The 25,131-nt window shown below is 49.9% G+C and overlaps 1 protein-coding gene across 11 annotated transcripts in view; it reads right to left on the reverse strand.

Moving 5' to 3' along the window:
- Positions 1-25,131, reverse strand: part of CUX1 (cut like homeobox 1) — a 349,162-nt gene that overhangs the window by 20,320 nt on the left and 303,711 nt on the right. For 9 of the 11 annotated variants that reach the window (XM_070780088.1, XM_070780094.1, XM_019987358.2 and 6 more), the window contains 4 exons: positions 21,373-21,675; positions 18,678-18,866; positions 11,490-11,754; positions 2,630-5,287 (listed from right to left, as the gene is read on the reverse strand). The exons of the other annotated variants lie outside the window; for them this stretch is intronic. In XM_070780088.1, the coding sequence (XP_070636189.1) occupies positions 4,594-5,287; positions 11,490-11,754; positions 18,678-18,866; positions 21,373-21,675 (1,451 nt within the window). In that variant the 3' untranslated portion in view covers positions 2,630-4,593. Of the gene's footprint in view, positions 1-2,629; positions 5,288-11,489; positions 11,755-18,677; positions 18,867-21,372; positions 21,676-25,131 lie in introns of those variants that run through there. 11 annotated transcript variants of the gene reach the window in all.

Raw genomic sequence — 25,131 nt, forward strand, 5'->3', positions numbered from 1 at the left:
ACTTGCAGCCTGATGGGGAGTGGCTGCCCGCCCACCACGGTCGCCAGGACCTTGCCTGGCTCCATCTCCCCTGAGCAGCTGGCTTACTGGCCTCAGAGGGGAGCGGCCCGGGATGGCTCAGGGCAGACTCTAGTTTTTCATAGGCCTGTCAAGAGGCGTCTGCTGTGGTGCATTTAAGGCAAAGGCTGTTGTCCCCCAGCTCAAGATCTAGGAAATCACCAACACTGTTTCACTGTGTGCTCAGCCCAGAAGGACAGGAGTGTTGCCCTCACTGGCTCCTCTGCTGTTTTCAGGGAGGTCTGTTTTCCTACCATCAGAGGAATGAAGAACATTGCATAGAAAGTCAACAGAGTTCAACGATCGCCCGTGCATGACAGGACACGAGTTCAGGGAGAACAAAGAAATCCAGGCCAACTTCAGGCGAGAAGGCACCTGCCTGCGGACAGAGCTGTCCCGCGACTCTCATCCCAACCTCTTAGGGCATGACTGCTGGGTGATCGATCTTAGGGTCAGTAGCAGATGCCAGAACTTGCGTACAACCTGTCCTCTGCTTGGTCTGCTCACGGGGCTGTGGCAGCCCTGGGTATGGAGGCATTCGGGTGTCTCCTTCCTCCTGGGGCTAAGGGCAGCTGGGGAGGGTCTCTCACAGCCAGAGGGAACACAGAGGAACACTTCACCCAAAGCTCTGCTGCACTCTGGGTCTGGACCACCAACCAGCACATCTGGCTTTTAGGGAGACACAAAGATGCCCAAAGGAGGAAGACAGATGAACAGGGAGGCATTTGTGCTTTGGAAGTATAGGGAAACTGTCCCAGGGAGGCCATGAACTCTTATCTTTCTGCCTTGGTTACTGGCCTAGGCATAGTGGCCATGACTTGGGAGTAGTCATACAAGTCAGGATCCTGGCAGATCCTGGGGATGCCTCCGCAGTCTCCTGACCACAAGCTACCTTGTGTCGCGATGTTCTTCGGGCAGGTAAGCTCCGAGGAAAACCGAGATGGAGTTAGATGGCTGTGGTAATCCTTCCTAAAGAAGGGCGACCTGCTAGACAGAAATCACAAGACTCATCCAGAAGTTCAAGAGAAGAGGCCTTGTCTGGGAGCCAGGAGATGGGAGTGAAGCCACGCCCCTTCTACCTCAGACACCCAAGAGAATGTGGGCAGGAACCAAAGGTCAAGAGGCTGAACTTGAACACTGATTGTATGCGGAGCCTCCACTTAGCCAGCTAAGTAATGGCAAAAACCTTAAGTTATGAACACTGCCTCCAATTAACAAAAAGAAGCCATTTAAAATGGTATAATGGAGCTTGTAATTAAGTGTTAGTGTTTTCTACGGAACCGTGTTCCCCAGGGGAGAGGTACAAATCAGCTTTTTAAACTGATGGAGCGGAAAGAGGAAGAGGTCGGCTGCCTGTGGGAGCTACTGCTTGGAACACCAGCCAGCGGAAGGTAAAGCCCATGGAGGGGATGCTGTTCAAGGCACTTGAATATTGCTTATCAAGATGAAAGGTCAACCCTTGGACTCAGACTGAGGGGCACAAAGAGGAGGGGGACACCCCATCCCAGGTTTCTGTTATTTAGTGGCAGCTCTTGTAAGTATTACAGTGACAGCTTAAACACAAGAGATCTAAGACTAGGATCGCAATTAAAAAAAAAATAAATAGAAAAAGAATACAAACACGGAACTGCAAGCAAAATTTAACCAACTGATTGTATCGAGCACCCAGATGTAAGTCTGGCAAAAAAAGACAGAATGGAAATCAACAATAACCTAGTTTTAAAAAAAGAAACAAAACCAACAAAAATGACTAAATTGCCTGGAAGAGCCAAAGTGGCTGTTTTAGACGTTACTATTTGGCCACAAGGATGGACAGATTTATACTTTTTATCAGTTTCTTCCATTTAACTCCTTAGTAAATAACAGTCATGCCTTTAAATCGAAAACACTACCCTGGCGTTCCCTGTTAACGCCCTGCTTTTCGTTCTACTGAAAGTTGGGTATTTGGAGACTCATCACGTGATGACAAAATTCCTCCTTGAGGTTTCTGTGGAGAGGACACCACAGTACTGTCAGGGGCTCTGCTACGCACTGTCCTGAGGGTCACGGATGCAAACGCCCTCTTCTCAACGCACCTGGATTCAGCCAGATGGGAATCCATTTTCCCCTTAAGCTCCTCCGTGTTGAATTCTCTGCTCACTGAACCAGATTTTAAATTCAGAATGATATGAAACCATCAAAAGACAAACGGCCTGCCTCCCAGCCTCCTAGAGCCTTCTGCAAACTTCTTCTTCATGAAAAGGCATTGTCTTTAGTGTAGTGACTCTTAAATTTGTGAAAAACTTGAACTAAGTGCTGCAGTTGCAGGTTAAAAGACGGTAAATGAAATACATAATTTCTAAAACGTCATGCAAGAAATGTGGTTTCACATCTTACAGTCAAAGTCCTACAAGTTAATTAATACAAGCACACTGAGGTGTAATAGCGGGAGCATACCTTTAAAATTAGAACTCCCTCCCACCCCCCCAAATCAAAAAAAGGTAATATTAATTAAACTTAAGAAATAATGAATGCACCATTAAAATGTCATCCAAAGATGTTGACCTAAGACAAAGGTTTCAATGATACACAATACGGTCAAAAAGGTTTCAATCAGTAATATACAGTATGACAACTACATCTTGTAAATTATTCCCAATACTGCCGGCAGTCTATCTCTCTAAAGAATATTTGCCCCTTTCATCCCTTCCTAACAATCAGATAATAAAATACAGCACCTATAAATAAGCAAAAAAAAATATATATATATACCGAAATCATCTATTGTTAGTTTAAAGATATGGCAATAAAGGAGTCTAAATTAGCAAACTTGTAGAAGCCATAACTGATAAAACAGCTTATTGAAAAAAGGTGGCAGTAATGCACTCTATGTGTGCACAGGTACTTAAGAAAATACACAGACGTATAAAATTGCACACACGCACACACGCACACTTTCATCCACCTCTGTTCTCACGCATATACACATAGACGACAGGAGGAATCAGAGACAAGTTAGACTTTTGATTTGTACTTAGACTGCCCTAAACTGTGCATAAAAAGAACGTTCCAAGAGGCAAAATGAATGGAGGGCCAATGATCTGGTCTGGAAGTGAAGAGCATCAGCGTTTTGGTGTGAGACTACGGGGGTGGGAGCCGAGCCCAGACTGCCACATTCTCTCTTCTGCAGGGAAGGAAGGAGGCTTCCCACGACGTCAACAGTCATCAGTGCTTGTGGTGGGAAGAAAGGGAGAGATAGAGAGACAGAGAGAGAGTTATGCGCGTGCTTGGGCGCACGCATGAGCCCTGCCCAGGCCCAGGGAGTGGCGTCCCCTGGTGGGGCTCAGTCCATCAGGTGCCCGGGAGAGTGGTGTGAGGTGTGGTGCCTTCTGTGTCACGGAAAGACTGCTGCCTACGAGGGGTGAGGGGCCCCGAGGGGCCCCAGATCTGCCTGCGGCGACCTTCGCGGCCTACACTTTCCTCCTTTCTTTCAACGCTCGCACATGTGCAAGACGCACTAACACAGACAAGACACCATAAATTAAACAAAATGAACGGGTACATGCTACAGTTCTAACTTGTCTCCTACACCTCCAAGATATGAGGTCTGATCAGCGTGCTCTGCGGTTAGAGGTTAAAAAGCAGATTATAAAATACCTAGATTCGGATCTTTTCTTTTTGTCCTGATTTGGCCTAGAATGGAGTGTATTAAACAAACCCTGGTCAGCAAAAGCCCAGAGTCAGTTAAAGCTATGGATCAATGTGCACTACATGTCAGGATTCTATTCACGTACAAGAAAACACTACGTCAGCTACCACAAAATCAGATATTTTCCTGATGTGACTTTTCTTGTTAAAAAATATGTGGAGTAAATGTGTTTTACTTTAATTCAAAGTTTCAAAGGAGAAGATTCTTTACTTGAAAATATTTAGGAATCCAAACTAGTGTGTTTAGAGTCGGTTTGACTGTGCAATCTCTTAGTGGCAACTGAACAGCTACAAAAACTTTCTTTTTTAAATTTTTTTTTCTGAAAAATCCCCCCCCTCCCCCTTTTTCCTGGTTTAAGAAGATAATAGTGTATTATCGCTCTGAAGCCATTAGATGGCAGATAAAAAGCCCCCTTTCAATATGTGGGTTTGATTTTTTTTTTTTAAAGCCCACACGAAAAGAGGAGGGCGCAAGGCAAAGCTGTAAGAGTTATTCCAGAACCTGTGGAAATCACTTAGGGCAATAAAAAAAACACTTCAGGGTACAAAAAAGCTCGACTACACATTTCCGTTTTCTTCCTTGAAAACACGACATAGATTGGGCTTAATGCTCCTTTTGTTTTCTATATGCACCTTGGCCTATGGCGATTTTGCCCTGTGGCCCGCAGGGCGGTTAAGTGCGCAACACGGTCCCGGCCGCTGAGTCGGCGCCCGCCCCTCTGCCCGGCCCGGTTCGACCCAGCTCGGCCAGACTCGGTTCGACTCGGCCCAGCCCGGCCCGGTCAGGCTTGGCCCGGCCCGGCCAGACTCGGCCCGGCGCGGCGCGACGGGCGGGCGGGCGGCGCCCTCTCAGAACTCCCATTCGATGGGCTCCTCGCGGCTGGCAGCCTTCTCCAGGCGGTGGATTATGCTGTTCAAGTTCGCGGCCTTCTTCTTCCTCAAGGGGTTGTCTCGCGAGTCCCTGGCGCCCGCCGCCTCCGGGAGGCCGAAGAGGCTCTGCAGCGAGCTGGGTCTGCGGGCGGCCGCGGGCGCGCTGGTGCTTGGCAAAGCGGAACTCCTGTCGGCGCCGTCCCGGGCCCGGCAGGGGCCCTCGCCGGGCGGGGCGGCTGAGGTAGCGGCGTCCTCCCCGGCCGCGGGCGCGGCGGCGGCGGGGTTTGGCACGGGCCCCGGGCCGTCCGCGGGACCCTCGGGTGGCGGCGGCGGCGCCCGGGGCCGGCCTTCGTCGGCGGCGGCGTCCGGGACCGGGGTCCCCGAGGGCGGCGGCTCTGCCTTCTCCGCCGGCCGCGGCGCCTCCTCCCGCTCCTCCGGGGCCGCGGCCGCCTCGGCCGGCCCTCCCTGAGACTTGGCGGCGGCCGCGGGGCCGCCCGACTCTTCGGCGTCCGCGGCGCCTGGGCCCTCGGCGGCCTCCACGCCGTCGCAGCTGTCGCCTTCTGAGCTGGGTGCGGCCCGGCCGCTCCGGGCCGACGGCGAATCGCTGGCCCCCGCCTGGCCCTGGCTCCCGGCCTGAATCTCCTCAATGAACAGTTCTCTGCGGATCCGAGACCTACAAGACACAAGCAGTGGGGGCGCCGTCAGGGGACCTCTGTGCACGGGTTCCCTGTGTCCTTTCCCTCGCGGCCCAGGCCTCCTGCCATCTCCGTCCACTGCCCGACATCTCACTCCCACCGGCCTGACAGCCGCTCAGGCTCCTGCGGACCCCAGAGTAGAGCCCCTCTTTACAGCCACCCCATTCTCCCCAGGCAGGAGCCGGCAACCCTCCCAGCTGAAAGTTTCCCAGGCTTGGGGCCTCTGAGTAACCTGTCCTTTGGTTGGGATGCCAGTCTCCTCTTCACTAGGATGGACCGCCAACATTAATGGCACGGCAAGGCCCTGTCCTTTGCACACCCACACCTAGCACTGGTGCTTGGTGTACAGCCATAAGGCGGAATGAATTCAAACAAGGAGATAAAGTATGAATGGTAACCACTGCCTCCCCCTCTGGACCTCCTGAGAGAGAACCAATTATTAGACAGTGCCCAAAGTGAAAATCTTCAGTGTTGAGCTCTGAGCCACAGGTCAGAGTCTCCGGTCAAGGCTGAGGTGGGATTCTATCAATTTGTGTGATTAAATTTCAACTAATTCCGTCCTCTAAAAGACAACCAGGGAAGGGTCACTTTTGACCAATCAGGAGGGAGATCAAATATGTGCTCCAACACAGACACCAGTTTTAATTAAGCTGAGTTCAGCCTACAATGGAAAGCGTGCTTCACTAGGAGGAAACAGCTACAGAAGGGCCCAGGCCTTCCCTATTTTGGAGCCCTTGGTGATGTCATGAAAGGGCTTTTGTTAAATCTTTTGTTTTGTGTCAGAATTTCTCTTCCTATCATGCTCACAGTACTTGGTTCGATCAGAAATCTCTCTAGGTGTTTCTTCCTAAAAACCTCTGATCATGAGCCAACTGTCAGTGGAAAAGCATCTTCAGGGAAATTAGCACCAAGTCCAGAGTCTTGCAGAAACAGCCTACAGAAAGCCCTGGGGTCAGGCATGTGTGAAGATATTTTCTGCAGTGTGTGTAATTCAATAAAGGTGACATTTTTTGAGAACCCACGGTATGCCAGGTTCTGTGCTGGATGTAGGGAGGTTGGAGCCAGGGAGAATTCGGCTATAGTTTAGTCGAGTATATCACAAGTCAGGTCGTGGTTATCTGCTACATGGTTTTTTGCTCCATACAAAGGGTGAACTTTGACCCTTGTCCTGAAGATGATCCCTGAGCCAAAGCTGCAGGGGGAGGTCCTGAAGCCCCCCCAGAAGTTCCCAGGAGGTAATGGAAGACTTTCCTCCTTCCTGGGGGCTACTTTGGGAGCCTGTGAAATGGTAATTCCCATCAACAGATCCCTGGGCACTTTGCTAAGGGGAAATGCTTATCCTCCTTGCTAGGAGGATGAACCTGCACTTTGCTGGACTTCAAGCCCCTTAACAGCTAAAAAATACCCACTAGGGTGAACACTCAATCCCATTCCACCCTGGCTGGGGAAGGCTAGATGGGCAGCTAAGGGTTTGGTCTGATCCAGGCCACAGGTCCATCATGGACTAACTGGAATCCCAGGGGCAGCCTGGCTCAGAATAGAGCATAGGCTTTTCGGAACCAGGCAAACCTGGGTTTGCCTTGTCATTACTAGCTACAAAACTTGGACAAATTCCTTAAGCTTTCTGTGCTTCAGTTTTCTTATCAGAAAAGTATGGAAAATAGTGTCCTCCTTGCAGAGATGTTATGACTAAATGTTGGTTTTTTTTGTTGTCGTTTTCTTCTTTTTTTGGTTACGCCACATGGCATGTGGGATCTTAGTTTCCCAGTCAGGGACAGAACCCACGCCCCCTTGCAGTGGCAGGATGGGGTCTTAACCACAGGACCACCATGATGAAATATTAAATATGGGACACAAAGTAGACCAAAAAAATAGGAAAAAAATTTTCTATTTTTACCACCCAGCTACCTTTTGAATGACAAAGTCCTTGTTGTAAGTGCTAAGGCTGAGACAGAAGGGCTGAGGGACCGGGAGGGACAACTTCATGTCCAAGACCTGGGATGGAGGCTGTGACCCTCACTGGCTAGAATGACACGTATGACGTTTAAACATTTACATGTATGACGTGTAAAATGGGGCTGGCAGCTCTGAATTCAACCGCAGGTGGGAGGAAATGTGAAATAACATCCATAAAGTTCTTGGCTCAGGGACTGGCACATGTTACGCGCTTAGCAGATAAGAGGCGTCACCCTTCTCAGCCTAGACTGGTCTCTGTGTCCCTGAGGAAGATTATCTTTTGGTCTAGAAAGACCAGGTCCCAGAAGCAAATCTGGTTTTCAGACAAGTCAGGCAAGGCTGACAGAATGCTGTGGCTTTTAGGGCTTGGAAGAGCTTCTGCTGGGTGGACCTGTTCTCCAGGAGGGCAGGTGTCCTGCCTGGGCTATGTTGTTCTGGTGTTCCTGGGTAAATGGTCACCTTAGAATACTTCTGATGGCCTTAGGGTAAAAGAAGAGGAAGTAAAGTTTTGTTTATTTTTTGATGGGGGTAAAAATCAATCCCAAGCATTTACTCCCTATGGGTTCGAGTGGTGCAGAAAAAACTAAATCAACTTCTGTTTAACTCCTGTGGAAAGAACCTAAGAAACTGCCTTTTTGACCACAAGTCCTTAAAAATTGGTGTATTATTTCTCTAGGATAAAAATCTCAAAAGTGAGATGGCTGGGCCAAAAGATCTGTGCTTATTTAATTTTAATAGAAACTGCAAAATCACTTTCTAAATTATTAGTAATAATCCACTCCCCTACAAATACTATATTTCTGCCACTTTTCTGCATCTTCACCAGATACTGGGACACGTTCAAAGATTTGCCAAGTGGTAACAAAAAAGTGGAATGTTGTTTTTATTTTAGATTTCTAAACTATTAATCTAATTGATCATTTTTTCATATATTAGCAGTACCTATCTCTTTTCCTATGAAATGCCTATTCATATTCTTTACTAATTGTTCAGTAGGATTTTAAAAATCAATTCCTATAAAAATGGACAGAGGAACACTTTATTACATGTATTGTAAAATATTCACTTTTTCCCAGTCTGCTGTGTTTGTTTTGGGACTTTGTGATATCTTCAATCCTGTCGTTTTCTGCTTTCATATAGTCAAATATAGCTATTTTTACTAGATGGTTTTAGGTTTTCCTATATTTCTAATCTTTATTAAAAAATTCTTAGTACCAAGTAATAAAAGTATCTTGGAAAGAAAAAAAAAGAAGGGATTTCCCTGGTGCTCCAGTGGTTAAGAATCTGCCTGCCAAAGCAGGTGGACACAGGTTTGATCCCTGGTCCAGGAACTAAGATCTCATATGCTGTAGGGCAACCAACCCCCTGTGCCACAACTACTGAAGCCCAGGCGCACTAGAGACCACATACCACAACTAGAGAAAGCCCACAGACAGCAACAAAGAGCCCGCGAACTACAACGAAGACCCAGCCCAGCCCCAAACAAACAAACAATAAATAAAATTAAAAAAAAAAAGTAACTGCTTTCTTGTTTAGGAATCAAACACATTCAGTGCCTGTGTGCTGAGTGCTGCTGTATGCTCATCCTTATGTGAAGTGCTATAGGACCTACCAGGTGAGCTGGTCTGTCTTGAGCATTTAAGGGAAGAGCTGAAGCCGTGGAGAGAGGGCTGTGGCTCAGCTGGAATCTCTGCACTTTTCCTTTGGGTGGCCTTAGGTGAGGGACTTCAGTTCTTTTTGGGCTTTATGCCATTCCTAGTGACCTGATGCCACTTCTTATCCAACCTATTCTGTGACTTATAAAATTCTTCTCTAGTTCAGTTCTTTCAATACCCTGCACACATCATACCTCTTCTAGGATATTCATCCAGATTTCTGCAGGTGAGACTGGTCTCTGCCCTTGGTTCTACCACTGGACTTACCAGCCTCCTTTGTTGTGGAGTGTATTTGACGGCATTTATTGAGCATCCATCTACTCTAGGTCTGGATCTGAGCTCATGACTAAGCTTTGAGGTTCCATGGCTCTTCTTCCCATCTCCGCCTTCTCTATAGTTGGATTTGTTTAAATGCTCAAATCAGGCATCTCCACAATGACCAGCTGACCATCATGTGATGGCATTTCCATGGGGGTCAGGAGGCCAGCTGGGAAACCTGAAGAGCGTGTGCCCTGGCCAGGAGGCAGTCACTGCTTCTCAACTGAGGCCTGCAGGGGGATCTGGGAAAAAGGTGGCTCCCAGCAGGGTGGGGAGAAATGGCTTTGGAGATGTTTTGTGTGACTGACAGCTCCTTTACCCAGATTTTCAGCAGTCTACAGCTTCATGCCCCTCCTGTCCAGGGTTAGGATACTTCATTAAATTGGATGTGACTTGAAGAAGACTTGAAAGTGCACATTCAAATGCACCTCTGTGTCTGGAAAGTGAAAACAGGATTGCATAACACCTGGCAAGGACAGGCTCTGGGGAACCTCTGCCCACGTTTCCATTCACTCGCCTTCACTGTACTTGTTTACTGCTCTTGAAGTTTCCTTCCGTGTAGAGGGAGCTCCACTCTTGCAACTGCTGACCTCGCTCTGCTTCTGTTTTTATCTGATCGGTAAATTTAGGAGTGAATAAGCTGGTTGTGCTCAGCTCATGTACTTTCTTTGTCTTCTTGGGAGCCAGCCCACACATGGTGAGGCCTGCCTGGGGCCAGTGCTGCCTTGATGGATAAACTGGCCTGGTTTTAAGAGTCAGGTAGCAGGTCTATTGGGCTTCCCTAGTGGCTCAGTGGTAAAGAATCTGCCTGCAATGCAGGAGAACCGGGTTCAATCCCTGGGTTAGGAAGATCCCCTTGGGGAGATCATGGCAACCCACTCCAGTACTCTTGCCTGGAGAATCCCATGGACAGAGGCGCCTGGCAGGGTATAGTCATTGGGGTCGCACAGAGTCAGACACAACTGAATCGACTAAGCAGTAGCAGCAGTAGGTCTAGTTGGCTCTCACACTAAGCTATATCTGTTAACATAGCCTTCATTGGTGATAAAGGCATTATTTTGGCTCCCATCTAATATTTAAGCATTTTCCAGTTTGTTCAGAACCTGGAAGTTTCGTTGGGCCCTGTCAGAAATTCCAGCAGAACCTATCTGATAAGGCAGGGCCACTTTGAGATACAATTCCTCCCTCTGGCCCCTGGCTGTCTGTGATCGTCTGCTGCCTGCTGCTGACCTGCACTGGCTCTTCACGAGCACCTGTCACCTTGGTATCCCAGGAGCGCCTACCCTGTTCTGTTGAGCCTGAGAGAAAATGATGTTCTGACAGGAACCAGCGACTGAGATGGCCATGTACACGGCATTCAGTGGGCCTGATTCTCCGTCAGACCACTGAGAATTCTCCGTTTCTAGCAGCAGGGAGTCTTGGTTATACGGGTGATCAACAATTCATTACCTGTCAGTGGATTTCCATTATCTAATCCAAACATTTTACCCTGTCCCTTTTTTTGCACGAGTGTGCTGGGCCTTTCCCTGCTCAGGTAAGTTAGTTAACCCCTCTGAGCTTTATGTTCTCATCTATAAAATGTGGTCAGGACTGTATCTTATATAGTTGTGAGGATCAAGTGATACAGTGCTAGTTAAAACCCGTAGCTCAGTGTCTGTGGACCTAGTAGATGCTCAATAAATCTTTAAGAACTCATGACTTTCCCCAAAGAAAGGGTCTTACACTACTTTGTTTATTTAATTACAAAATGAATCAAACTAATTTGGAAAACACCACTAGAAAAGACCTTGAGAAAGCATAAGAAAATCCCTAGATACACGCTCACTATTGTGGAACCAAGAATGACTACACTCTCCCCTTTTTTTCCAACTGTTTTTTTTTTTTGGTCATGCTGCATAACATGTGGGGTCTTAGTTCCCCAACCAGGAATTGAACCTGCACTCCCTGCACTGAAAGCACAGAGTCTTACCCACTGGACCGCCAGGGAAGTCCCATACACTCTACCTTTTAAACGAGAGCACTGAGAAGAGACTTTTTCTGGTTACAGAAGACACAGATTGTCTCTACCTGTATGACTCTCCATCTTTGGGAGTTTAAAATGCCAATAAGAAGAAAAAGCCAACTACCTGAATACCAAGCTCTCAGCCCCCAGAATGCCCTCCCATGCGCAATGAATGGCTCGTCTCTTCCTGAGGGCAGGATGTGCTTTCTCGCAGAGCTGTGACTGACTGAGCTGAGAGCAGGACCATACCTGTAATTGTGGAACCAGTTGATGACAGTGCTGGTTTTCAAGTTGAGCTGGGTGGCGAGTTCTTCGATGGTTTTTGGTGACGGGTATGGCTTTTGCTGATATGCTCGTTTCAGAGCTTCTTTCTCTTCAGGGGCCAGCACTACTCGGGGTTTCTTCAGCTGGTGCTGGGGCTGGGGGCTGGCGCCCTGGCTGTAGTCGATGCCAACGGACGGGGGCTCACAGGGCTGGCTGTCGCTGACCGAGCTGTGCCGCCGCTTCATGTAGGCTGAGGGAGGGAGAGATGTCAGACTGAGGGGCGGGCCCAGCGGGGAGACCCGCCCAGGCCGCCCAACACCCCTGCTCCACGGCACACTATCCACTCCTGGTTACTTCTGCGTGGATCGTGGCAGCTCCCTGCTCTTCTGAGAGCATCGCAAAACACTTGGACTAGAATCACTCTGAAACTCAACACACACTCATCAAGGACCTGCTCTGCTGTAAGGGGAGGCCCCTGTGTGTCCCTGCGTGACTCATGGTTCAGTGGGGACACTGAGAAGTATACAGAGAGATGACCCCAGCGGGGTGCACACGGCACCCCATGGAGGCGGGCTCTGAGGGGGAGCACTCAGCCCCGCCTGGGGAGGGCACGGGGGAGGCAATCAGGGGACATGATGTTTGAACTGAATCTTGAAGGACAAAGAAGGATTAAGCAGAAAAAAACTGGGGTGAGATAGAAGACGGCAGGAGGCCACTCCAGAAAGCAGGAATAGTGTGTGCAGAGACACAGGTAGGAAACAGCACCGTCAGAGTGTGTCATGTGGGTGTGTGCGTGTGGGGGAGGGGGAGTGGAGATGCTGGACCTAAAGCTGGAGAGATGGGTGGCCAGGGGAGGCTGCAAATTTGGACTTTACCTTGAAAGCAGGGGGAAGAGACACAAAGATTCAATAAAGGGAATGAGGTGATGAGCTCTCTGTTTCTGAAAGGCTACCTGGCAGTGGCTTGGAGGATGGACGGAGGGGTAAGGACTGGAGGGAAGATGCTCAGTGGGGAGGGAAGGAGGACAGAGATGTAGACGAAGGCAGTGGTGACGGGGTTGGAGAAAAGCACACGGATGGTTTCACTGTGAGAGGCAGAACTGATGGGGCTTGGGGACCGACTCAGTGAGGGACTAGAGCAGATGGAGCTGGGGACGGCTCCCTGGCCTCAGGCGTGGAAGGTGAAGGGGGCACTGGTGTCTCTGGACTGGGTACTGTGGGAGGAGCAGATTAAGGGGAGAAGATGAGGGGTCATCTTGGACACGTGGAGTCTGAGGGCTCTCTGGGTCATCCACAATGAGATGGTCTGTAGGCAGTTAGAAAGACAGGTGTGAAGCTCAGAAGAATGGTCTAAGCTGGAGAGCGGAACCTGGAACCACTAGAATAGAACTCGTAGTAAAGTCAGTGACCCTGACGCACTGACGGACAGAGAAGGGTGGAGAAGGAATCCTGGAAAACACTCACATGCAGATGATAAGCAGGAGGCAGCAGCCGTGAAGGATGCAGAGGGATGGGAGGCCAACCAGGAGATGGTGGTGAGGAAGGGATGAGTGGGGAGGGAGGGTTCCCGAGTCAGTGCTACAAAAAGCAAAGTCTGACAAGGATCCAGGATGTCCTGGTGCTAAGTGATTAGGGTGAAACTGGAGACCGTGGTGAGCAGATAGCGGAGTTGTGAAAGGAGAACCCAGACTGCAGTGGGTTAATAGTGAACAGGAGATGAGAAAATGGAGGTAGTGGGCAGGAGTTACTCTTCTAAGAAGCCGAACTGTAAGGAAAAGTGAGACACAGGATGGCTTCTAGATGGGAAGTCCAGGGCTGACGGTGGGCCTTTAAAGACGAGAGGGAGCTGATGTTTCCAAGCTGAGAGGGGAGGAGACAGACAGCTGGTGCTCCAGGTGAGGTGTGTGAGATGGGCCAGGAGTGGGCGGGAGGGAGGGAAATGCAGGGGTAGACACTCAGACACACTTATAGGGACTGAGGTGGGGAGAGTTGATGGCCTTGGTTTTCTTCATGAAGTACGAAGGCAGGAGGAAAGGCAGCTCTGAAGAGCTGGGAACAGAGTCTTGGAGAGAGGTGGGAGAGAGACGGTGGTGGGGGTGGAGGGGAGGGATGGTGGGGGTGGGGAGAAGCACAGAGGACCCTGCTGAAACGGGAGAGATGGATCTGAGGTGGCACCAACCCCTGTGGGTCCCAGGTGCCAAGGATGATTCTGTGTGAAGACAGGCAGAACGCTGCCCCCAGGCCGGGGTTTGCAGAAGGGTGAAGAGTGGAGAGTTGTGTGATAGAGCGCTGCAGCCAGCGGGTTCAGGGGGTCTGAGGAAGGAGAGAGAGCAGGAGAGGGTGTGCTTCTGGTGGGGAGCCTGGGAGGGATTATCCCAGCTCGGGAGGCCATCCGGGCCCACTGGGATAAACAGACAAACGTGGAAAGACGGGCAGATCAGTGAGGAGGCACCTGAATTTAAGCTTTCAGAGGCAGAGCAGTTATGGGTGATGATGAAATTTGGGGAACCAAGGGTTGAGGGGGTCAAACTACTTGTGGCTCGGGTGCTGACAGGTCAGAGGGGTCATAACATTCCCCTGGATGCGGCAGCACGTGGGCATGGAGGAAAGCAGGAAGGCAGTGATCCATGGGCCATAGTCTTGAAAAAATGTGGGGAGTGAGTGAGAAGTTGGGGGATGGAGAAGAGAAGGAGCTTTGAGAAAGCCTGTAGAACTTTCAGATCTTGGAGGAGGTGGGGCCTGACCCAGGAATGGAGGAGTGGCTGGAGCAGAGCTCAGGGCTCGGGATCGCTCAGCCCACCCCAGAAGGCACAGCGGCTGCGGGGAGGTGAGGGGTGGACATACGCTGTTCATGTGTCTTCACTGTGGAATAAGGGTTAGGAGGGCGGTGGGGAGCTGGCTGAGAGCAGGCTCAGGGACTCGGGTGCGACTATCACCTGAGGGTGTGCGGAGTGGGCTGCAAGGTAAATGGGGGTGATTCCTGGATTTTGAGTTATCTGCTCTACCAGGGCTGTCTGTGCTTCGCCTGCCCCTCTCTGAGGTTACGTGTTAGTAATCACTATGCTTCCGGTGAAGAACTGTTTGGGTTTCAACAGTTTGGATGAATCCTCCACAGAGGTCATTCTAGTGAATTTGGAATATGGTCTGAAAACTCCTTAAAACTTCTTAAAACTGATGGGATATGAGTTTATGTATGTGCATGCGCTCAGTTATGTCCGACTTTGGGACCCTGTGGACTGCAGCCCGCCAGGCTCCTCTGTCCATGGGATTTTCCAGGCACGAATACTGGAGTGGGTTGCCATTTCCTTCTCCAGGGGATCTTCCCAACCCAGGGATCGAATCCAAGTCTCCTGCATTGGCAGGTGGGTTCTTTACCACTAGTGCAACCTGGGAAGTCCCAGTGGAATATGAAAAAGTGTTATTAAATTGAGACAGCATGGAGTGGTCAGGACAGCAGTATCTGTCAGCAGCAGCAACAGCGGCTAACACCTGTCATCTAGTCTTCATAGTTATGCTATGGGAGAGAGACCAGTGACATCCCTATCTACAGACGGGAAAGCTGAAGCCTAGAGAAGTTCAGTGATTTGCTGCAGGTCACACGGCTAGTAAGTGTCAGAACTGAGGTTGACCTAAGTGTGTTCTGGGCAGCCCTGTGCCCATCCCACCTGGCCAGATGGTGGCCAGAGCCCCCACCCCCTGGTCAGGGTGCAGGAGCAGGGCTGGGCTGTGTCCACGGGCGCCACAGGAAGCCTGGGAGCTTCAGCAGCACTGACACTCGGGTCTGCAGTGTCACAGAGGACTGTCAGGGCCCCTCAGTAGCCTTCAGGGAGGGGGGCCCAGCCCTCCAGCTGGCTGAGGCTGTGTGTGTGTGTGTGCATGCATGTGCTGGAACTGTGTGAACAGGTTGGTTCAGGGCTGTCTCATGAAGGGAACAGAAAGCACAGGGCAGACTAGAGCAGAGAGAGGGGTTTACAAGAAAGAAAGGAGAGCAATGAAAGATCGCGATAAAGGCAGAAGCAGCAGAGCTCCGTGGAAGAGGAGGGAGCAGGGCTTCCAAGGGAACCCTGCAGCTTGCACTGCCTGGCGCAGAATATTTAATCTAGGTTAGACGGGGGCGAGGGCGGGGGGGCGGGGACACAACTTATTTTCACGTATTTTAAAGGGATACAAATTATTTGAATAACTCTCATTACTGAGCACTTCTATGCACTGGTTGTTATACTAGGTACATTCTAATCCTTACAGCCGGAAAGTATTCTTTTCATGTTACAGATGCAGGAACTTAGGCTAGGGAGTTACTTAAGGTGCCATTCTATGATTAGAACTCAGACAATGGAGAGACAAATCTCCTCCCAAAATGAATGTGATAAGAGTCAGAGGCCAGAAAGAAACGGGCCTGGTCTGTTCCGCCAGACCCCTCAGGTTGGGCGGGTGACCGACAGTCTATGGAAATCACAGGAAGTGCTGGGCACAGGGTCACCCACTGTTGTGTCTGAGGGGTCAGATGCCTCCCGCTGGGGCTGGTCAGTGAGCAGCCCTGCTAGGGTGAGAGACGGGGGCCCAGCTGCTTAGGGACTTTGGGATGCAGAGGGGCCTGGGCCCAGTGGAACAGTAACCCTTCTGTGACACAAGGTGGCGCCGAGAGCCTGTGCAGGAGACGGGTGGCGGCTGAGGAGGCCCCTGGAGATCTGTGTGGGGGTGCCTGGGTCCTGCTCTGCTGGCCCAGAAGGAGAAGCACAGCAGGGAGCGGTGGGCCCAGGGCTCATGCTCAGGAGGTGGCCGTCGGGAGGGTGTTGCCTTCTGACAGAGGGCACACAGCTTTAAAGCTTCCTAGGCAAGCACTGGTAAGTTGCTAAAACCGTGAAATGGATATCCTGGACTCATGATACCATTCTCTCTACATTTATGTCTGCAATTTCCCAGGATAAAAAATGAAAAAGTTTTTGTTGGGGGGCGGGGGTGACACAGCACCAAGCCTCTGGAGCTTGGCCCACGGCTGCAGCCTGTGCAGGGCCTTGGTTGGCCATTGAGGGCAGGTAGGGCAGGAGTCCACCGGATGGCCCTGGCTGGCATGGAAGCCGATGTGTAGGCTTGTGGTCCCGGTATAGCTGGCACAGGGCAGCAGAACAATCTGAGAGCATCGGCTGTGAAGCCTGACAGCCCAAGTTTTGTTGTTGTTCAGTCGCTCAGTCATGTCTGACTTTTTGTGACTCCATAGACTGCAGCACGCCAGGCTTCCTTGTCCTTCACCATCTTCCAGAGTTTGCTCAGACTCATGTCAGTGATGCCATCTACCCCTCTCATCCTCCGTCATCCCCTTCTCCTCTTGCCTTCAATCTTTCCCATTATCAGGGTCTTTTCTAATGAGTCAGCTCTTCCCATCAGGTGGCCAAAGTATTGGAGCTTCAGCTTCAGCGTTAGTCCTTCTAATGAATATTCAGGGTTGATTTCCCTTAGAATTGACTGGTTTGATCTCCTTACCGTTCAAGGGGCTCTCAAGAGTCTGGGTTCTTGCTTATACCAACTTGAAATCAGGCAAGTCTCATAATGCCGGACATGGAGTGATGTGGGCTGAATGAAGTCTCGGCACAGTGTCTGGAGACAGGAGACACTTAGGAACTGCAGGCTCTATGGTCACATGAGGACTGGCACCAGAGGCTCTTGCATCTTCTTGGAGCCTAGCCCCACAGAGCTGGCACAAGAGGCTCTCGTGTCTTCTTGGAGCCCAGCTCCACAGGGCCAGCATCAGAGATTCTCATGTCTTCTTGGAGCCCTTTCCTGGTTGGTGAGGACAGTGGTGCTTCAGCTGGAGGTGAGTTCAGGGGATAGGAGCCTGGGTTCCCCCGCGATCGCCCAGCTCAGGCATGCTAGGCATGGGGCCGGCACAGTCCCACGGGTGGTAGTGACCCCCACTCTCTAGTGAGTCCCCTGCAGACACTGATGGGCAGGGTCACAGCTTCCTGCGGCCAGACCGGCAGCTGGTGCCCACTCTCCACACCTGAGGGGTTTATCAGCCATCAAATGAGCTCGCAGCATTACAGGCGACCCAGGACTGTCTCTTTTGAGGGGCGGCATGTGGAGTGCGAGCCACGAGATGGGGCAGGAGTTCCTTTCTGTCACCAAGAAGACCCCTTCGGATTTGTAGCCTGCGCTCAGCATCGAGGGGGCTCCGATGTGTCTGGAGAAAGGAGCTGCTCTCAGCCCTCTGGGAGGCCATACCCTCTATAGCCCTGGAGACTATAACAGCAAGAGAGAAGTCTGTTCTACAGGGACTTGCTCTGCCATCCTCCAGGTAGGCGGCTTTCATGGAGACAGCTAATTTCTCTGAGCTAGCCTTATTTATAAATGCATTAAAAAAGAAAGCTCCTTACTGTAAACTTCATAACGCTCTCATAGGATACTTTGTGCTAATCTTTTTTTTAAAAATAATTTTATTTATTTATTTCTGGCTGTGCTGGGTCTTTGTTTCTGCTGTGGCGTCTTTCTCTAGTTTCAGTGAGTGCGGGCTACTCTCCAGGTGCACGAGCTTCCTATTGTGGTGGCTTCTCTTGTTTCGGAGCAGAGGCTCTAGGGCGCTTGGGTTTCAGTAGTTGTGGCTCCCGGGTTCTAGAGCACAGGCTCAACATTGTGGTGTACAGGCTTAGTTGCTCCACTGCACGTGGGATCATCCCAGATCAGAGATCGAATGCTTGTCTCCAGTATTGGTAGGTGGATTCTTTACCTCTGAGCCATGAGGGAAGCCCTACAAATGCATTTTTAAACGATCTCTTCGAAAGGATAGTATGTGGAAGCCCTGCCATGATGGTGCATGTGCCATGAAATGTCGCAATACCCACCCACCCAGCAAAACCAAAGAGCCAACACCAAGTGGCCTTACTCTCTCTCGAAGAGAGAGCTACACTGGCCGCCAGGGCGACCGAGGAATTATCAAAGTACCCTCTGATGCTAAATGTCTTTGGGTTCAGGTCTTGAGGCAGAAAAAACACAAATCTCTCCAGTCCTTTTAGGTACTTATCTGCAGATGACTGTCAAAATATCCTGCACCCTGCCACACAGCCCCTTGGTCACTGATCAGTATCCCTCATCAGCTCAGTGTGAAGATCAGTGTCCCTCATCAGCAACAGTGGGTTTATAAATGAGAAAGCAACGGGCTGGGGCGGGGGCGGGAAGTTACCTTTCTTTTCCATCCGTTTCATGTCCATCAGCTTCTCCACATTGTTGGGGTCATTCAGCCACAGCTGCATCCGGACAAAGGGCTCCCGTCCCTTCAGACTGAGCTTGTGCCAGGGCTTGGGGCGAGCAAGGAGGTCAGAGACAGAGCCTTGGGTGAGCCCCAGGATGGTCTCCCCAAATAAGCGCTGACCTGGAGAAAGAACAGAACCAAGAGAGATGTCATCGCTGAGACTCAGGGAGCTGGCAGGACAAGTAGGTGTAGAAACGGGGGTTCGAGACCCAGAGTCTTATCAGTCCTGGGTTTAGCAAAAGCAGGTTTTTTTTTTTTTTTTGCCAAGCTGTGTGGCATGCAGGATCTTAGATCTCCAACCAGTCATCTAACCCATGCCCCTGCATTGGGAACTCTGAGTCTTAACCGTTGGACCACTGAGGAAGTCCTAAGCAAGCACTTCTTAGAAGCACTTCCTCAACCAGACTTGTCACGACCTCCGTGGGTGATGGAGTCAGTACTCCTCTTACATTCTGCTTACGCACCAGGTTTCTCTAGAAAGAGTCTTTGGGTTTTGGATGAACCAAGGCCCGCACAACACCTGCTGCGTCTATCAGAGGTGGCTAATCCCAAACCTGAGCTCGGGAGGTTAAGTAGCTCATGGGGCGACCTCTCTTTCAGAGCCTCAAACCGGGCCGTCTGCACTGGCTCCTTTCACGATTAGCAAGGTTATCAGGTCTTGCTGAGAAAACAGGCCACTTGACCCAAGGTCACAGCAGGGAAGAGAAGGAGAAAGAGCTCCTCAGCTTTATTTTCCTGACAAGCAGGCCATTTCCAGCTCTGAAGTCTGTCCCTGCAGTTCAAGTAGCCTGCTCCCTGGGCTGATCAGAGGGTACTGCGCTCTGGAGAGCACAGTGGCGTTAGGTCTGCAGTGTTCATCAGAGGCTTGAAAGGAAGATTTCTCTTCTCTGAGAGCCATTCAGTTGCAGGTGAAGAGGGGCCAGCACTTTGAAAGGCACAAATGAGAACCAGGCACAACTGGAAGGATCTGACGGGAGGACTGAAAGGCACCGGACTTCGAGTGGAGGTGGAGACCGGGATCAGAGGCCGGCGTCTGGTACCATGAAGCCTCCGGACCACGACACTGGCTCTGCCCCTCAGTGTGGGGTGACCCAGAGTGCGAGCTCACTCGTGTTCGACTCTGCGACCCCACAGACTGTAGCCCGCCAGGCTCCTCTATCCGTGGGATTTTCCAGGCAAGAATACTGGAGTGGATTGCCATTTCCTCCTCCAGGGAATCTTCCTGACCCAGGGATCGAACCCAATTCTCCTGCATTGGCAGGCATATTCGTTACCACTGAGCCACTTGGGAAGCCCGAGGGTGACCCTGATGACTGGCTTATTCCCCCTTTGGCTCACATCCTCCATCTGTGAGAGGGAAACACCCCCAGTTGTGCTCACAGGGTAGTTAATAGAGCACTGCCTTGTAAGAAGTGGGATTCCAAGTAAAAGTTTACTGCATGCAAAGTTTTGGATTTGAGAAAATAAGTTTTTTTGATATCAGTCATTTTAACTGAGCCTAACATTTTTACCAACCCCAACATTTACTGATTTTGGAAACCTGTGGTTTTTCTGCTTTTCAGACTCTCAGTTTAGCCTATAAACATCCCAGGTCCTTACCATTTTTTTAAAAAAATTTTTAATTTTTTATTAAAAGATTAAAAAAAGTTTGGCTGCGCTGGGTCTTCATTGCGGCGCACGTGGGATCTTAGTTCCCTGACGAGAAACTGAACCCATGTCTCCTGCACTGAAAGGCAGATTCTTAACCACTGGGCCACCAGGGAAGCCCCCTTACCATTTGTTGTTGTTGTTATTGCTGTTGCTGTGGTTGTTTTAAATAAATTTTACTTAATTCTAATCTGGCAAGTCAATCTCATTTCATTCCAAGGAGCTTGTTATGTTCAGGAAAGGGATATATATGAACAGCTAGTGACTATTTGCTTGATCCACCCTGTTGTACTGGGATGGGGGTGTTGGGGGGAATCAAGTGATTATTTTCAGAAAATTATGTGTATTGCTTTTAGAGGTTTCATAGCAGTGGCTCTCAGTCATTTTGGAAGTCACAGATATATTTGAGAGTGTGAAGAAAGCTACTAACCCTCAGCCTTTAAAATGCACACACACACACATTCTACTACGACTTTGAGAGACTAACACATGAATATGAATATGCCAAGATCCCAGGTCAAAGGTTAAGACGATGCCTGGGTCTTGACCAAGCTGCCTGCTTCATCTGTAATTTGGTAATTTGGCCCCCACTTTGGGTCAGAGACACCAACCAGATGCTGCTGGGCTCATGCTGACTCTTCCCTGCTCTGCACCCCCTCACTCCCCAGGATTTACAGTGCCTCTGGGCAATCGGTGGTCAGACTGCACTGCCCAGGTTGACTCTGACTGGCATGCCTGTTTTCCAAGAGGTCCTAGTGGGGGTGCAGGCGTGGGCTGGGGCTGACCTTAGACTTCTAACACCCTTACGAACCCTTGGTGCTCACAACTGTAGGACGTTTTAGGTTCCTGTAGGTAGCCTGGGAACGTTTAAACCCTTTGGCTGGCCCAGCCTGAGGCCCCTTCCACCCACTCCTCCTGAGAACCCCCAACAGGAAACGGCTTGCCGCCTCTTGACTCAGCAGCCGGGGAGGGAACCTACCGAGGTTGTTGTCGGTCAACACCTCCTTGACCCTCTTGGTGATGCCGTAGGTGTCCAGCTCTGGAGACATGGCCACCAGCTCTTGAATGCTGAGCGCTGAGTGTCCGGAGAGAGGCAGTGGGGTGGCGGGCTGGGAGTCTGAGGCGGGCGGGTCGCTGGGTTCTGGAGGTTTGCTGTCCTTACTGGTTTCGATGGGGGGGCAAGGCTGCTGGACCAGTTCAGTCAGACTCTTCACTGACTCGCTGGAGCTCATGGGTGACTCGGGTGCAGGGCTGCAGCTGGCGGAGGTCTTTGGAGTGCTTTCTGGAATTAGAGCACACAGAAACCCAGGGCTGAGGATGGCGGTCTTTCCCCACGTGCACCTCCTTTCCTTATCTAGGAATTACTAAGTAGACGTCTGTATAAAAAGGAGACAGTATGGCAGTCTGTGGATCCAAATGAATTGTGACTGAGAATTAACCTTTTATTTTCTGTATTAAAAAAATAAAAATAATAACAGTGAAAGAAGTAAAAGCAGGGGTTTAAACAGTACGTTTCTGAAGACTCAATAAAGGCCATTCTGTTAAAAAAAGTATGCCCTATTAATCACTGTCATGACTTCCTTCCCACAGAACCCCTTAATTCTATGATTCAGAAGCATCTTGGCTATATTATAATTTGCATATTTATTTTATCCATAATTTCCAGCACAAAGTGAATGGACATATTATTTTAAATGAGGGCTGTCTGCAATGTGTGGTCACCACAATGATGAAGACCCTTGAAGAAGAGACCTAAGGCCTTGGTGGCAGGCCTCTGGGGGCCTAGGGTTGAGTGGGGATCCCAGGTCCGTTCTCACTCTGATCCCAGAGGGTGTCACGGTGACCATGGAGGGAAGCAAAGGAAGAGGAGCCCCCACCAGCTCTCGGTCAGACCCCAGGATGTGATTCTGAAAGCCCAGCTCTCGTCTGTCTACACCAGGTGGTCACTGAGACTGGAAGAGACGGGGCCAGTGTGGGTAGTCAGGTCCCCACACTCTCCTTTCTTCAGAAGGGGCTGTCCTGTTGGAGGTGCCCGGTGGGTGGGAGGGCACCATGCCCTGTTGGTGAGTGGTACCTTCTGGCCTCTGTTGGCACTACCTGTAAAACCTGACACCCATTCCAGTTTGGGGATGCCAGGAATAAAGGCTTCCGCACTTCCTAATTTCCAAATACAGAGAAAATGCAAAGGGACTGAGCGCTGCGGTCCCACCCACAGGGTAAAACCTGCCTTTGGCTGGAGTCTGGGTGCAGTCTCTCCTCCCCACTAGGAATGGGCACACAGTGAGACCCCACGGCATCACGGGTGAGGGGCAGGCCAGGCACTTTCATGTGGGCTCCACGGCTCCAGAGACAACAGTGTGTGAGGCCAGGCCACGCAGTGAATACCAGCACACGTCAACCCCCAGACACCCGTGACCTGACTAAAGAAAATGTAATACCAAGGAATAGCTGAATTCCCTTTCTTTTTTTTTAAGATTTTATTTTTTTAATGTGGACCATTAAAAAAAAAAGTCTTTATTGAATTTGTCAAAATATTGCTTCTGCTTTATGTTTCGGGGTTTTTTTTCGGGGCATGTGGGATCCGAGCTCCCCAACCTGCATCTCTCCCCGCCTCGTCGCCTGCCCACCACATTGGGAGGTAAAGTCTCAACCACTGGACCACGGTGGGAAATCCCTGGAATAACTGAATTTTAACAGATCATATACCTGGAGTGTCCTTCACTGGACATATGATATCCAGGATAACAACCTATTCTGAATTCAAGAGGATGGAAAATGCATTCTAAGTACAAGAGATATTTTGTAAAAATACCTAGAAAGATAAAATCCCAAATGAAACAACTGCAATAAACCCATCTATTGTCTTCAACCAGTACAGAGTTCTACCATCACATAAAGCTGTGTGCTCAACATGGAAAATCAGGTTAAAAATAAAAAACCAAACACTGGCTTGTGAAGGATGTGAAAGAGGCAGAGGTAAACGGCAGAAACGGTCCATATAAATCTTGAAGGCGATCTGAACCCTACAAATCGGATTTCTTCTCTCTGCTCACCTCCAGGTCATCGTACAACTGGATATAAAACCTGGAAAATGTTATTTTTGTATCTGAAGCAGCAGAGGAATTGTACTGTAAATTTGCCCTGATTCACCCAAGCGAGGGACCAATTTGGCAGATCATCCATCTTGCTCACTGTACACTGTCAAGGATGGCATGAATTCCCCACATGATAAACAGATTTCTTCTCAGGTTGGTGTCCTTTAACCCACAGCAAGGTCAGAACAACGGCTGCCTGGAGAACACGCCGCCCGGCGCCGCCTCCCAAGCACCGGCCCCAGGTTTTCTTTCGGCTGCCGGCGGGTCCCCAGAATAGCTGGAGTGGAGGCATGTTTCTTTCTTTCAGGTGTCCTCAGTAAAGCCACTCGCCTTCCTGCATTTTTTGCCAGGAAAATTCCCTGGAAGAACTGACCAGAGGTGTGTGCTGCACGTTACCAGTGTCCCTCTGTGCTCCCCACCATGACTGCAGACAAGGGCAACCCCCATCCCCAACCAAGATCAAAACCCCACTGGGCCTTGGAATGTACTGGGCTGGTGTCTGCACCTCTGTTCTGAGTCTGCGTCTAAACTGTTGTCTAAACACAATTTAGTCTGTGTCTAAATTGCTCACCAACACACACAGGTGCCACCACAGTCTCTGGTCACCGAAAGCAGAATTTGGCCCAAGTTTTTTTGGAGTGAAAGGGACAAGAGGTGACAGGAAACAGACTCCTGGACACATCCACGAATCCATATGCTCAGAACATCACACTGCAAAGTCATTTGTTTGACTAGAAAGCTACTTTTGGTCAGCACCACAAAATCAGATCCATCAAGCAGTTCCCATCGCCCCCTGGTGAGGGGGCCAGGGGTGGGGGGACCCTCAGTGGCAGGAGGACCAGTGCCCGATGACTCAGCATCTTGAGAGAAGAAACATAGTCAACAGAGGAGAAATACTGCTTTTCTTTTCCAAAAATTACCAAATCGAGCTTTCTGATGAAAATGATACTTTTTGACAGAACAGGGTTTTGTGCTCTTCTCTGTAATTAAAGATAATTTAAGCAAGGCAAACACACACACACACACACACAAACGGAGGAGCCCTGGGATTGGCACTGAGGTACTGAACGTGGGATGGGGGTTGCCTCCACTAACTCGTGATGCCAGCTTGAATGTGATTCCTAAGTTCTTGGAACATCTTGGTTTCCTCCTCTGAAAAATACAGGCAGGGTTGTAGTAGTGAGGAACAAACCTGCCACACAGTGCTAAGTAAATCCGAATCTCATGTTAAAAAATAGAGTAGTTACTGGAACATATTTGTCTACATAAAGGTCCTCTGCATGCAACGTAAATCTCCTTAAGACTTATTGCTGCTTCTTCTACAGTTCCTGGCACATAACTGCGACGCTGGTGAGAGAGACAACAGCTACATCTTGTGCGATGCCATTCAGATGACATTCCAGAAAAGGTAAAATTACAGGGATAGAAAACAACAGATCAGTGTTTTTTTGTTTTTTTTTTTTAAGATGACTGGGAATTTGGTTTATGCCAAGTTACCTGAGATTACTATTTTTAAAAGATATTTATTTATTTTTGGCCACACTGTGTAGTATGTGGGATTTTACTTCCCTGACCAGGGATCGAACCTGGGGCCCCCTGCAGTGGAGGCAGAGTCTTAACCACTGGACCGCCAGGGAAGTCTC

This window comes from Bos indicus, chromosome 25 (assembly GCF_029378745.1).
Source record: "Bos indicus isolate NIAB-ARS_2022 breed Sahiwal x Tharparkar chromosome 25, NIAB-ARS_B.indTharparkar_mat_pri_1.0, whole genome shotgun sequence".
In the NCBI taxonomy this organism is placed as follows: Eukaryota; Metazoa; Chordata; class Mammalia; order Artiodactyla; family Bovidae; genus Bos; species Bos indicus.